Raw genomic sequence first — 16,031 nt, forward strand, 5'->3', positions numbered from 1 at the left:
GTGTCATAGTGCACCTAAAAGGGGACAGGTTGGGTGATGTAACGTGCTGAGAATAGACTTTTAACGCCAAGGTGTTTAGACATGATTTTTTAGCCAATATTGAATCATTGTATAGTTTTGATTAAAGGAGTGATTTGAATAAGGTAAGTCTGAAAATGGCACACTTAAAAAATATGCACTATATTAAACACAAGAAGCATAGTCTACCTTCTATTTCAATCAGTGTTGTGGTGGTTGAGTAACATGCTCGTGAGAGCAGGAACATGATCTCTTTTGTTCTTTGCTATGTGCCTAGTACCTGTGAGGTACAAAGGAGGTGCCCCGTGGAAATGTGTTGGATTAATGAATGCTGTATCAGATAAGAATATTTTCCAGTAGGAGGGTATGTAGGATTACGTGAGCTTGATTTAAATACCATATTCTTTGATATTTAGAAGCTTATTTATGTTGTCTGCTATCTCCCCCAAATTGCAGCAGTTTCTAAGAAAATAAAGAACTACATAATGGCCCTGGACAAGTAATAACTGTTTGATTCATTAAGAAAATTCTTTTTTGGCCAACAAAGGTCTCTAACTAGATAAAATGGATAGAAATTTTAGGACTATTTGATGTTAACATGATATATTTACTTTGCTGTCATATGTATGTATGGGCATGTGTATAAAAATAAGTGTGTGTGTTTGGAAAAAATCACTTTAATGTAGTTTTGAATGTAAGACTCTAAGTAGGCAACCTATCTCAAAAATACTTTTAACAATTTAAAAAAATAAATTTGATATAGTGGTACGTATCTTCAGGTTTTCAGCTCCTTGAATCACCTCTTAAATCAAAAATATGGTCTTGTACACTGCTGGTTATAACTACTTTACAGAGCTTGGCTTTCCTTTAAAATAGAATGTATATAATCTTTTTCTCTATTTCTGAAAAAACAGTGATTTTAATTTATTGCTTTCTCCAAATCCTCCCTCTTAAATATCACATGGGTTCTATGGCCATTTCTCATAAGATTTTGTTTTCTACATTTTATTTTAATTTTTTTTAGACTATAATAGAAATAGGGGAACTAGTGGATCTCAGAAAATTTTAGAGTTTAACAACACTGAGATTTAAAAATTCATAAAATGTAATCATACTCTTGGTATCATGAGAGATGTTATGGAAATGACTATATGATTAGTGCCATTATCACGTGTCACTTAAACTTAGTAAGCCTGTGTCTTTATCTGTTACAAACCTTCAAATTGTGCTGCCATTATACTTGATTAAAACAAGTATGGCATTTTGTTTTAAATTTTCTGTATTTCTGACTCGGTTCCAAATAGTTGTCTTTCCCAGTTCAGATAAGAATGAGTTTCTTGAGAATTGATTTTTTTTTTTCATTTTATTATTGGTTCTTTATTAAAGACAAAAAGGAGATGTGCTATTTTAAAGATAGACGTGAACTTGTTCTTTCATATAAACTTGACTCTCATCTCTGTAACAGGAAATTGATTCCTTTATTAACTTTTTAATTTAAAAGACTATCTCTTTTATTAAAGGGCTTAAGAAAAAATCAAAATCATTGATTTGTGGATTTTTTGGAATATAAATGGAATTTTTTGGAATATAAATCCCACTCATCTATAAACTTTGTTATATAATTTTTATCTAGATATAATTCCATCCAATAGTACAGTATGTGGCCAGAGCTGATAAAGATGGGTATGTCTTAGGCAAGCTTGGACCCATAATGCAATATGTGATACCTTGGAGAATTTTCTATGGCTGCTGAATCTGAAAAGCAATATTGTTAATTAAATTGGATTACACGTTTATTGTATTCTTATTTTTTGTGATTACCAAATTTAATATTTTTAAGTTTAAAACCAATTTTATTGGGGACAAGTTTTTGTTTTATCTACTTCATTATTATAGTACATTAGTAGAGAAGAAGAAAAGTATTTTCAACCCTTCTGAGACAATTGTTTTTAACTATAATGACAGCAGCAGGAAATTGGATAATTTTACGGTTCATGTTACTCATAATTATACATAGAAATGTAAAAACCTAACTCCTAACATGACTCCAAATATCAAACTAATTATTCAGCAGAAACTAAGAAAGCATGGACCGCTTGCTTTAATTGTTGTCATTTCTTAGAGGCTGGTTGGGCATAGTACATCTCTATACTTTACATGAGCAACAATACTTACATTTAGTTTGATAACATTTGGGCTAGATATACATACTAACTGAAGAATTGTTTACAAATGATTTTCACCATGGATTTTTTTTTTTTTTTCGTTTTTAATGGATTATTAACTCTTGGTCCATCTACACAGGAATATAAGTTTAGCACAAACTCAAAAATACCTTTCATTCAGTTGCCTCACCATTCACCAGTTCCTAAGTTGTTTATAGAATATTCTGACTGGGAAAGCTCTTCAGCTGCCAAAGGTATTTAATTGCAATGTACGTTCAAATTATAGAATATGTCATATCTAAAGACTATGTCACAAAAATTAATCTACAGTAGTGAAGATTTATTATAGAATTTATGTGTCATAGATCTTACTGTTCAATATTGAAGGAAGTTTACTTTCTAAGATATTCTCTGTTGAGGATATTTTTGCAAGAAAATACTTGCTGGACTCCAATCACATGTATGAAATAAAAAAATTAAAAATTAAATAAATAGAAAAACATTATTTTGACCACATACTATTGTAGTCTATCATTATTCACTGACATACACCTATGATGAAAATGAAGACAAGTAGTCTCAGAACAAATTAATTTAAGTGCCACTAGAACTTTAATTGAGGACTTTACTATTCATTCTTCTCTACTGTAAAGATCAATCTTTAGTCACATTAAACTTCAGCGTGCACCCGGTGTTCAACAACACTGTAGGTCAGCTCCAAATGGGTGAAAATGTCTTACGATTAAGTCCATGAGCCTTTTATATTCTGAGAAGTATACTTTCATTAAGGCATTCAAAATACAATTAACTATGCCAAATCTTTTTAAATAATGGTTGGATAAGTGGTTTAAATAATGAATTTATTCTGTATAGACAAAAATTAGAGATATCATGGTAAAGTCTGTTAGAGAATAGCCATATTTAAGAAACCAGTAAGTATAGTTAGAAAGGATATTTAGGGTAGTTTCTTCTATGTGAAGTAAGATTTTTACTATAGTTTATTAAATAAATGCTGTGTATTCTGAGCACATGTATTTGAGATAAGGATTGAGGTATTTCAATTTTTCTGATTTCTACAGTACACTAGGAAACTTATGTGATGCTTGAAGTAAAATAACCATAATTATATGTTAAAAAGCAAAACCATAATTTTTAATAATTTTAAATCTTTTCTGTTATATTTCTGTATGTGTTGATTTTGCAGGTCTGGCTGTGGATTATTTCAGTGAACGTATATACTGGGCTGACTTTGAGCTCTCTATTATTGGCAGCGTTCTGTATGATGGCTCTGATTCAGTAGTCTCTATCAGCAGCAAACAAGGTTTGTAAAGTGCTTTTGTTTTTTAGTTGATATTAAGAATTTTAAATAACAGTACATAAATATAACTATGGAAGCTTTGCATTCTGGGTTTCCTTAAATTCTTTCTCCTTTCAATTTACAGCTCTTACTAATAATTAAAATTGTCATTTCTACGACAATAACAAAGAGACCAGGGCAGAAGAGCTTCTTAACTTGGACAAACGTGGGCCACTGCTGCCCAGATTCAGAAAGTAATTTCATTCTGTTGCTTCTGTGGCTATTCCATTATGAGCAGGAAACTTTAAATAGTCAAGATTAGCACCTGTGAACACTAACTTGTATTTCAAATTGCAATGATAGCAAGCAGGAAATGAGTTATCCTATGTAGTCATCATAGTAACAATTGTTACTACTGTAGCATTCCTTTATCCAGGTGAAAAGCAGTGTGTAAAAAGTGCTGACTTAATTCCACCATCAGTGAGCTCAGCATCTACTCGTGCTCTTCTGTTGCTGCACCCTTTTTTATGCCCACTTGTCTGCCTGCCTCTTATTCTTTACTCTCTCATTTTCTGGCTTCCTACTGCGCCGCACACTTTCCTTGTCTCATTTCTTTCTGCTGAATCCAATTTCTTCCCTTTCTGTTTCATTTTCCTTTTTCTATTCCAACTCCTTCTCACAAATGTTTTTACCACAAATTATTCATAATATGCACTTGGCATTTTTATATTTGCATATTATATTTACTGGATATATCTTTGTTTCCTGTTTTTGTTAAAGAAAGAATATAATTAAAAATATTTTATATTTGTAATATAAAGAAAGAAAAATAATTAAATTTAATTTTTATTGTGCCTCTGCCAAAAGTGTGTGTTATTTGTATGAATGACCCTAGATGGGAAAAAAGTCCACATTCCTGCAATTGATTATAATAATATGTTTCATCATAAGTGTATTTTTTACTCTTTCACAAAACATTGGAGAAAAACATAAAAAGCATTTTATATTTTACAATATCTAGATAATTAGTAAAATATAAATGTCACTTTGCTTTTTACAAATTCATTTCAAAAGTTCAAATAATTCTTCTTTTGATAAGATCTCTTAAAATAATAGTCACAAAATGTGAAAATGATGATCACCATTATTTTTAGCCAAACTAGTCATATGAATGATTGTCATTTGCCAGTTTATTTTTTAAATCTCATTTCTAAAACTAACAATAATGTCGAATATTATTTTTGCATTTTATTCTTTAAAAACAACTCATAGTTGTTTCATATATCAGTAATTCATACGATCTAATTTGATAATTGACTTGAACCAGAATGTAAATTGAGTTTTGTGAACTGCCTGTTTTTGAGCTTAAGATAAGGTTTGTCTGTTTACAGGGTTTTCTTTTGTTTGTCAATTGTATAGCAAAGCTTACTCTGCAAATAGTAAACCCCCAGCAAATGTTTTGTGATGGTGAAGATGATTAAAGTGATGATGGAAATTCTTTTATGCTCTGAGTGACATATTTAGTATCTCACATATCCTTACTGCCAAGAAATTAATTCTAACAACTTCACAGCTAATACTAAAAATATCCCAATTCTGAAAATTTATTTGTAAAGAACAGTAATATGATTTTCTATATGATCTTGGGTAAACTTAGTTTTTTGAAGTCTGAATTATGTACATTACAACTTTAATAACACCACCTTTTTAAAATTCTAGGTTTGTTACACCCACACAGAATTGATATTTTTGAAGATTATATATATGGAGCGGGACCTAAAAATGGTGTTTTTCGAGTACAAAAATTTGGCCATGGTTCAGTAGAATACCTAGCATTAGATGTTGATAAAACAAAAGGTGTTTTGATATCTCATCGCTATAAACAATTAGGCTGTAAGTATAATATTTTATAGAATTGCCTATATTTGGTGAAATTCTTATACCTCTCAAAAGAATAGATTTTTAACTATTTGATTTCTTAACCCTAGTAAGTTAAGTTACTTTAAATTTGACATCACCAGACTTTTCAAATTACCAAAGTCAAGATGTAGACAATGCAAAAGTTTCCATTTCTGACATAAAAGGTATTAGGATTTTCAGTGTTTGGCTTTGTTTGCTTTTAATTAAAATTGACTTTGTTATAAAAATTGTCTGTTATTCTGTTTTTCTAAGATTCTTAATAAACTTTGTGAATCTATAGATGAATGATGCAAGTAAGGAAATTCACTGTTAGCCATTTTGACTCTTGTTATTGACAAACAAGTCACTATCATAGCATTATCATTCCATCCTCAAATGTATCCAAGGAGAACTCTTCCCAAGAATTGTATTTTTTTTCTGATTTATATTTATGACTTATTATTGTTACTCTCCCTCCTAGAAAAGAGTGGGTAAATCATTGAGTTAATTATATTGAGACATATGTTTCAAACATGAGCATCAAAAACATTGAGGAACAAAGTGAAAAAAAAATAATGTGGCTGAAATTCTAACAATTTGTCTTTATGTATCAGTTCACTCTTTAAGAAACTGAGATTTATTTATAATTATTTATGACAAAAAGGGATTTTACCTTGTTTGCTGCAATTATCTAGAAAGATAACAACTGATATTTATTCAAATCAGTTTTGGAAACATTAAAATAAAATATAGTCCCCCAAAACTAACAAATTCTATCCAAAGTCTTGGTGTTCTTTACCAATGATCTGGCATATAAGGCTGCAAGGGTGGTATGAGGACACTTCCTCTCATCCTCTAGCTCTATTTTATTCATATGCATAGTCAAATATTGCCACATTTGTATAAAATAAATAAACAAAACCCTGCCTTGAATATAATAGACGTTTAAATAGTGATTCCTAAAGAAAGAAAGCCACTTTCAGTTCAGTTATCAGTTCAGTTATCTAGGTGCCACTTCTTTTTCATTCTAGTGAAATAATCTCTAGGAAAGGGTGTGGATCAGCTATGACTGGAAGGGATGATGATTGGATAGAGATTTAGACAAAAATAAATATGGCACACATTTACACATGCACACAAACTCCTCCCTGATGAATAGGAAACCATTTTAAATATGATTTTTAGGGGGGAAAAAGTCATATCTTTGTTTATGTTTCGAACTGACAACTACATATGGATTTTAAGCCTTTGTAAATACTAGAGGGAAGTTGTTTCCCACTGTTTGAACAGTCCTGTGAAGATCTAACATGAGAGTTAGATCCCTGAAGACTTCAGTTGTCTTTACTTTTAAACACAGCCCCAAACTGTACTTTGGGTTCTAAGACGAAATCTTTTGCCAAAAGCAATTAATCAGAAGGAAGAATGACAAAGTATAGATTAGAATAATGTCTTCTCCTTTTTAAAAACTATAATTAGGACAAACTTCCTATTGATGATGGGCATTGGATAGTAATTTCTCTTCATCTGTAAAGGAGAACTTTAACATTGAAATGAGATACTCCCAGTAGAAATTTGATGTGATTTCTTTTCAACATTGCTAGTCATTTCACTTTACTGGTTTTTATGTTTTTGATACCTATTGTATCCATACTTATGCATTTCTTTGTTTTCTTTTGTTTTGTTTTAATCAGTACCCAATCCATGCTTGGATTTAGCATGTGAATTCCTCTGCTTGCTGAATCCTTCTGGGGCTACCTGTGTGTGCCCAGAAGGAAAATATTTGATTAATGGCACCTGCAATGATGACAGCCTGTTAGGTAGGTATATTTCATTATTTTGTAAATAGTGAATCAATCCTCATGACAGATTTTTACACCTATTGAAACTGAGCAGAATTACCTGCTCCAGCAAGTGAGCTGCCTTGAAAACAGTGGTTCTTGAATGCCCGTGTAAACTACTTTTGTCTCCGGAGAAGACTTGCTATCAATTCATTCCACATTTGTTCACAAAGCAGCATTGACTTCTTACATGCACTTAACTGATTAAGAACTTTGAAGACACTCAAAGAATCTAAAGACATATTTATATAGTTCTTGTATTAGAAAAGACAATCTTTTTGAGAATGTCATTCTGGTATGGTTTAAAACCCAACCTAAAAATCCATTTATTTATTGAATAAGTTTATATTGAACACCTCCTGTGTGCCAAACACTAATTTAGAAATTGAGAATTAATTTAGAAACCATCTCAGTTTCTTCTGTGTAAAATTTGATTTGTAATAAATAATATTACTACTACTAATAATAATAAATGAGTGCTTATGAGCAAGGCACAACGCTAATTTAAAAACTAAAGATTAATTTAGAAATAAAGCTGATAAGATTTCTTTATTCATACAGTTGATATTTTAGAAGCTAGAGGCTGAAACATTATTTCAGATGCTAAGTATTAAAGAACAAAAAGTCAAAAATAAAATCAAAAACAAAAGAATGATAGGAGAGGGAAAGAAGAGATGTCTCTTGAATATCCAGGTAGATTAAGAATAATTTCCCTCATATTTCAGACATTAACCTTAATATGAAAAATAGTTATTAAAAATGATAAAATCCACTCTTACTATTAATAAATTTTATGTCACAGACAAAAATTCAGTGCTCCAAAATCACTTGTGGAATGCAGCAAACTTTTTCCAATGAGGTACAAACTTAGATCTCTTCATGGTGTGGTTTCCTACCTGTTGTATTTCCCTTTACTAGAATGAAGTGCTCACATGAACACTGTGTCATTGCCCTCACTCAGGATCTCCAATTCTTTATAGTTTTCTCTTTGTTCTCTGCTGAAGATTACAAGCAATTTGAAGACTTTTTCCTTTTCTAAGGCACTTGATGTCTAAAACTTTCATAGCTTTTTTCATTTAATATATATTCTTTAAGCAATGGGTATGCAAAGCTGAAGAGGTTGAAAAGATGAAATGATGAATGACATAAACACCAATACATAGATATTTATGTGGATAGTGATACAAGTCACAGAAGTGACTGAGTTAAAACTATTGTAAAGATTCAAACGATTATACAACTAAAGGCTCAGTTAGAATTTCCTATAGGATACGACCTTTGAACAAGATCTGCAAAGACAGATTGCATTTAGTTTAAATGAGAATGAAGGAGGAGGACATTGGGACAGAAGAAACTGTCTGAAAATACATGAAAACATGGCATGTAAAGAAAATAATGAGTCATCCATTTCAGTTAGTGTGTAGGATGTGCAAAGCGCTGTTGTGAGTAGCATGGCTGGAAAGTTTTTAACAGAGAGTTAAGTGTGAATCCTGTTTGGTATTTTGGATGAGCACTTTAATGCCAATTACTGAAAAGTTGTCAATGGCACTAGGATTCCCTTTTCCCTTTACCAGTTCTCCTCCCAATCGGAGTAGCTATGGTCTCAATTGTGATGGAAGAATAAGAGAATTAAGTGTACATTTTCAAATATCATTAGGTACCACTTGCTCACTCGCTGTTCTGACTGGGTCATGGAGGTAAACTATGTGAGGGTACATATTCTACTTAACCTCTTAGAAATGATTCTTTAGAATGTCAACAGCACCTTTTTTGTAGAAGCGCCACATCTTCAGTAGTCCCACAGACACCCTTGGCCAGTGCCCTCACCGGTGCCTTCTGTGTACCATGTCTACGTACACAATCGAGGTGGGAGAGACAACCAGGAGAGAGATTAGGTTATGCACAGTACACTAATAATGCTACCAGTATGACTTTTACCTTGGCTCTGATGTAGAAAGTATTTGTTATAGTCAAATTTTAGATAGTTTTCGTGGGTTTTACTTTTTAATTAGACATCACTGTCTTTTCTACATAATCCTCCTCTTTTCCTCTTTGCTTAGTTCAAGTTATTTAGCCAGCAAACCAGACTTGACACATACTCTGGAAGAACTTGGCCTGGGGTGGGGCTGAGATGGAGCTGTGGATTAGGTCAGGGTCTATCACTTAAATAACTTTGTTGGCCTTGGACTCTATACTTGCCTCCATAGGTCTCAGTTTCTTCTATGTAAAATGGGATTGACTCTAATTACTGCTAATACTACTACCTCTGATAATGGCAATAATAATAAATATTTTGAGAGATTATGAGCAGGGCATAATTCTAAGTATGTTTGATATATATTACTTCATTTAATCTTCAGAAAACCCCAATGATATTATTCTGTAATATCTATTTTAAATATGAGAAAACTGAAGCATTTAGAGACTCACTTGATTGTCTAACATTACCTAGTAAGATAGTGGTACCCCAAGGTGAACCTCGCTGGTCCATGCTGTTAATCATCACCATCACACAGTGTCACCCACAGTACTCATTTCAGAGTTTTTGGAAATAAAAACAATAACATATATAGAATGCCTAGTGCAATGCTTTGCAAAAAATAGATAAATAGCACTCTAAGATAAATCCATCACTATGAAGTAGGTAAGAAAACGAAACAAAATTTTTGCTGCATTAAATCACCAAGTTGCATCATTTTATACTTTAAAGAAGGAAGCTTGTTTACCTAAATGCACACTTATACAAGATCTAAAACTTTTTTGAGGATTTTTTCTTTGGTATTTCAACTCTGCTTGAAAGGCATGAATAGAGAAAACTTCAAAGCTCATTCTTATAATTTCAGAAAAAAATTTAATCAGATCAGAAAGTTAAAAATATTCAGATTGACCTCTATACATATAGGGCTTGGTGATAGCCAGTTTGGACCACTTTAGTTAGAACATAAGTGGATTTCAGAATTATTGATTGGTGTAGATAAATGCCAATTAATTTTTTCTGACATTAAAATTTGATACAGCCAAGTTTTTCAGCTCTTTATAATTAGTTGTCTTTCTCTAGCTGCTATTGTTAGATGATGGGCACACTGAATATTTTTAATCTTCATGTAAGAAATTTGAAATTCAAATATTACTCATTCTTGGGGAACTATTCACCTACTCTTCCCCATAGTTGATTATAATTGCTGGAGCTTGCCTTCTGGGGGTGATTTAGTTATTGACAAAAGCAGCCTTCTTTTTCATTATAGAACTATGACTGCAGGTTTTGAAAGAATGTAACTCCGCTTCCATTTCACCAGGCACTGTTGTACTTTTAAATTTCTGATGCTTATAACGAGGCATGTTACAGAAATGCACATGCTGCAACACGTGGGGATTTTGAATATCTTTGTGGTTTTCACTGAACATCTACAGGTGAAAATAAGTACCCTCATAATAATCCTAACTATGATCATAATGCCTTAAGTGTTAATCCTCACTGTTCACATCTACAGCCTTAATGAGGAAATATAGTGCTGAATTAGAAATATTTTGGTAAATTTTAAATGAAGTAAGCATATTTCTTGAGAGTCTTACCTCTAAATTCAATTATTTGCTGGAGATTCACAGTTGCATTTGCATAGGCTTCTCCAATTTAATGTGTCAAAGCTACACCACCCTTTCATTTCCTCTTGCCCTTGTGTTCTCACTTAGTTGTCCTGATCAGAAACTGAAGAATCATCAATAATTTTCCCTCATTCTCCTTATGCAACTCTGATGTGATATTTACTTTCCAATTACCTTTAGAATACATCCATATTTATCCATCCCACATTACTGTATTTTAGGTTATCACTTTACATAAACTGGACAATTTATACAAAGTCCTAATTGTCTCCCTGCTTTCAGTTTACCCCCTGCCCATACATTCATTCTTGGACTTCTTAGACTCTTCAGAGACTCCAGGTTACTTTTGGGGTGAACTCTAAAATCTAAGGATCTTCTCTTAGTCTCTTCTTATCTCTTCAAAGATGCTTACATCTTGTAATTCCTTCTTGCACACTTTCTAATCCAGGTCCAATCACAGTGACTTTCATTCTCTTCCTTCAGTGCTCACCTTTTGGCCTTCATAGATGTTATTCCACTTGAGCTCTACCCTCCGTGAACCTTGAAGGCACTCAGTAAATAATGTTGAATAACATTGTTTCTTGGTTCTTTGCCAAATGAGCATCTCAAGTGCCTTTTGAAATTTAGCAATTCACCTTGTAGACCCACCTTTCAGCTCTATTTATCTTTCCACTAATCTAGATATGGTAGGTATGGGCTGGAAGCTAAATTCTCTTTTGTGTCTATGTATGTATGATATATACTTGTATACTTAATATTTACAAAGTTTTAAAATTTTATCTTTTAAAAAAAATTTTATTTAATATTCACCACAAGTCTAAGTTAAGTTGTACATTTGTCATTAAGGCCACGTTAAAATGAAGTAACTTAGGCTCAGATAGGTTAACTTGTATGCCTAGAAAGTGGCAGAACTAGGACCTAAACATAGGTCTCTTTACACCACTGTAAAAATAAATAAATAAATAAAAGCATGAACAAAGTGTAATAAAAGCCCAGAAGAAGAAATAAAATATGACATATATTACCTTATGAGAGAGTTCTTCATATTACAAATGCAAACTTTAGTAATGCCAACCCGAAGCCTACCTACATGGCAAAGTATTAGAAACTTTGCTATGCAACAAGGCAAGTGTCAGAAGTGACAGTTTCTATTTATGACGGTGGATATGATACTTGAATCATTGTGTCATTTGAAGTCATCGAGGTATTTTAAGATGCTCTTGTGATCACTGCTATGATACAGTCAAGCTTCCGTGTATGGCCTATGTATGGGCCAGTGCATCTTGAATAAGAAATATAGGCTGTTTTGATTTTATCTACTTTCACCATAAAATAGGCATGGCTTTAGTAGAGAGCATATTCTAGACTAGAATGCCTATTACAATATTCTCAGTCATTTTTGTTCTATTGGACATTATGTCCTGCTCAAATCAAAGCAGTATTTCTAATGGAGCAAGGCCATGTCAACACACATAGCAAAATTACTTGGAAAATGATTCAAACCAATCTTTATTATAAATTTTACTTACCATATTGTTAAAAATAATTTTGATACCCCCAGGAATGTCCAACCATTTTTTATTCTCATCCAAAATGTCATTAAGTAGATAGATTGTCCAGAATTGTTTAGAACAAATATTACATATGGAAATGTTTCTGACATGGTTCTGTAACCATCTTTACCAAATCTAAATGACATTTAGTTTGGGACATTTATGTATGGCTAATAAGGACTAATGTCAAAGAGTATCTCTTCAAATAAACATTTTTCTATATTATAAATAACATATATATACACATGCATACATACACACTATAGGACACAATAGTGTGTGTGTTTGTGTGTGTGTATATATATGCTATAAATTTATCTTACATATTTAACATTTAATATCAACTACTCCTAAAATAATAGGCTGTGCTTGTCTACATGATAGAGAGAATTTCTTGCTTGGAAAATATATTACTTTTAGAAAGTTTCAGTTTGTTGTATTGTTTAATATTTAATAAATAGAATAAGTGGTTAATAATGCTTTAAGTTTAAAGAAACATACAAGTTAATATTTGTATTCATCATTCAACAATTGAAATCTATTTCTCTGTTTTAAGATAGTAGTTTCTTCTATTTTTGTATTTAGGAGTTCTTTTACGACAAAAATAAGATCTTAGTATTTAAATATTTTTATTTATTTAAACTATTCTTATTAAATCATCCCCTGGAAAACATGCTAACTTGTACATTTCTTCCCATAACCAGATGATTCATGTAAACTGACTTGTGAAAATGGAGGAAGATGCATTTTAAATGAGAAGGGTGACTTGAGGTGTCACTGTTGGCCTAGTTATTCGGGAGAAAGATGTGAAGTCAACCACTGTAGCAACTACTGTCAAAATGGAGGAACTTGCACACCCTCAGCACTAGGTAAATATTAGGGGATCATTATATTTTCAAATCATTTGCATTTTTCCTTATATGTGAAAAATAATGAAAATCCTTAATGTTGTAAATATAATTTCTGATATCTTAATAAAGAATACACTAACACAAATTAAATTTAACTATTCAACAAATCAAATGGCATTTGTTCTAAATTCAGTACATCAAAGTTCAAGCCACAAAATTTAACAAAACTAATGGTCATTACCAAGTGTTGAGCATGTACCATGTGACAGGCTCAGTGCTAATAGATATTCTGACCCTGGCTCAGAAGGATTAGTAGAACTGGTTTCCCAAGCCTTATATGTTTGACTCCAAAGCCTATATTTTTTACTTGCACAGATAGTTTTCCTAATGCTTGAAAATCAATTGTTATTGAAAATTAGGTCATTTTAAATGTAAACTATACCAGAACATCTGACACCGTCCTGTTTCCCATCTAGAATTATAATTACTCTGTTGGCATTGCATTGTAATGTATAATATGCTTTGAAAATGTCAGATTACTACATTTTAGAATATACTTGAGATTGTTACTAATTTATGCAATAGCCATGTTTTCAAAAAATGTTGTGTTCTCTATAGCACATAAGCGAACATTGAAACATATTTTCTTAGTGACTTTTATTCAATTTAAAATACGTTCCCATGAGAAAAAGATAACCCAATGTGTAATAAAATCTAATTTGCAAATTCCAATATTCAGTGCAAGGGACATTACGCAACTGGTAGAGTGCAATCTATACACATTTAATTTTACTACCATAAATGGAAATTTAGTCAAATGGAAAATCAATCTATACCATCTTCACATCCCCTACATTGTTAATTTCTGTCTTACTTACTGGGAGTTCTCACTGCTTCTATTGCTTATGCTCTTCTTTGAAGTATTTAGCATAATGGTAACTTAAAGAGTCACATGAAGAAGAATTTTCAATGGAGTTCAGAAAAACCAAGCTATTTCTTATTTGCATTCTAATAGTAAAAGTTTGATAGTGTTATGTCCATAAATATTTTTGACTATCATTAATTGATAATTAAGGTATTCTAACTACTTAATAGTATTCTGAACAATATATTCAGGAGGTTGATCAAAATATAAAAGACGCTAGGAGACTTACCACATATTTTTATTCTGCTTAAGAGAAGCTAGTCCATACAGTAAAGTATATTCTATTGCTGTAGGAGGAATCATAGTACTGAGTTCCTTATTGAATATGTAAATGAGAATCAAAGTTCAAGGAATACGTGTGTGATTATATATTAGTAACACAGATAACATCTTTAGGGAAGACGTTTTTCTCATGCCAAACGAGTTGTTTGGAGATTTTATTGTTTAATTGGTACCTTAATTTTCTTATTAAGATAATGAAATTCATTGTGTTATAGCTATATTTATATTTAGAAATACTTAGGACAACTAAACCATTTGAAATGCTAAGGTATGGTTATCTATTGAACCTACAGTAGATCCACAGGGGTAAATCTTAATGAAACAATGAATTTGCTGTCCTCTTAATGGATCCTGAATTGTATATAAATACAGCACAACTTTTAATGTTTTATTCAGATCCTTTATCTAAACTTTGCTGCATTCTTAAAATCTATATTCCAACTTTATCTATGTACCCAAATTATGAGATCTTGCTTTATATAAATAATGTGTTCAGGAAAAATTATATTTCAAATTAGTACTACAAATGAACTCTCCCATGTATTCAACCTGAGATATGGCCATGTAGTTTATTGTTTCATAGCATCTAATAATTAATAATAATAATATGATATCCAATTAAGTCATTTACAAAGCATTTTCCACTTTTAAAATGTGATTTTATAAAAACACTGTTTGCTACTATAGACTGTAGAACCTCATTATCTCCAGACAAATGTTAATTTGTTAAACAAATCCCAGTGGGCAATTCATGGATTTATTCATTGTTGGTTTACTTACAGTTAAGCCTTTCGGCAAATTCCTATGTGGACACTATATAACTAGGTTTGGGGGCAACCTTAATTAAAATTTATAAGTTTATGACAGTTGTATAGAACAATAATAATTGAACAAAAGAAATGTCACCAGTTAATTAAAAGTACACATCTGTGAGGCATAATTAAAATTTTCCATGTAGGAATGAGTTTTATCATTCCTTAAGGTTTTTTGGTAATAATTAACACTAAAAATAAAACATATGAGCTATATTCATATAGAAAGGTAATACAAAATGAAATATTTTGACATTGATTATATCAACACAGATCCATGTAGTTCATTTTTATGACCTGTTCATAGGAGGATTTATTTAAGATAAAATTTGCTTTGAGTAAAATAATGGAAATCAGAGTAAAGCATACTATTAATCAGTTATTTGATTACTGAAAATAAAGGAACATTTATGAAATTCATGAAAGATTTTCTGCATGATGGATAGCATTAAGACATTTACTCAATTAACAGCTATATTTGCAATTAATCTTTACTTTTGTGAATTCTTATTCTGTAAGGTATGTTCATGATGTTTGGCATTTTCATTACTCTTTTAGGTCTGTTATGTGGACCTGTATATCTTATATCAAAATGAATTAGGGTTTCCTACAGAATTGATTTAGTGGAATGGAGCAAGAAGGTTTATAAATTTGGGACAATATTCTCAAATACTTTCTTCCCAAAGTTTGGAGTTATGGAGAGGGGAAGCATATCTTAAATTGGGAATTTTGTAAATGTGCAAAAATAGAACTGGCTATGTTAAGAGGGGAGAGTGTATAGTAGGCAA

At 31.5% G+C, this 16,031-nt stretch overlaps 1 protein-coding gene across 2 annotated transcripts in view; it reads left to right on the top strand.

The window, feature by feature from the left end:
- LRP1B (LDL receptor related protein 1B) overlaps positions 1 to 16,031 on the top strand; it is a 1,768,615-nt gene that overhangs the window by 1,673,707 nt on the left and 78,877 nt on the right. For both annotated transcript variants that reach the window (XM_069473041.1, XM_069473049.1), the window contains exons 80-83: positions 3,388 to 3,504; positions 5,200 to 5,373; positions 7,071 to 7,196; positions 13,078 to 13,242. In XM_069473041.1, coding sequence (XP_069329142.1) covers positions 3,388 to 3,504; positions 5,200 to 5,373; positions 7,071 to 7,196; positions 13,078 to 13,242 — 582 coding nt within the window. The remainder of the gene's footprint in view (positions 1 to 3,387; positions 3,505 to 5,199; positions 5,374 to 7,070; positions 7,197 to 13,077; positions 13,243 to 16,031) is intronic.

Source organism: Eulemur rufifrons, chromosome 1 (genome assembly GCF_041146395.1).
Source record: "Eulemur rufifrons isolate Redbay chromosome 1, OSU_ERuf_1, whole genome shotgun sequence".
NCBI lineage: Eukaryota > Metazoa > Chordata > Mammalia > Primates > Lemuridae > Eulemur > Eulemur rufifrons.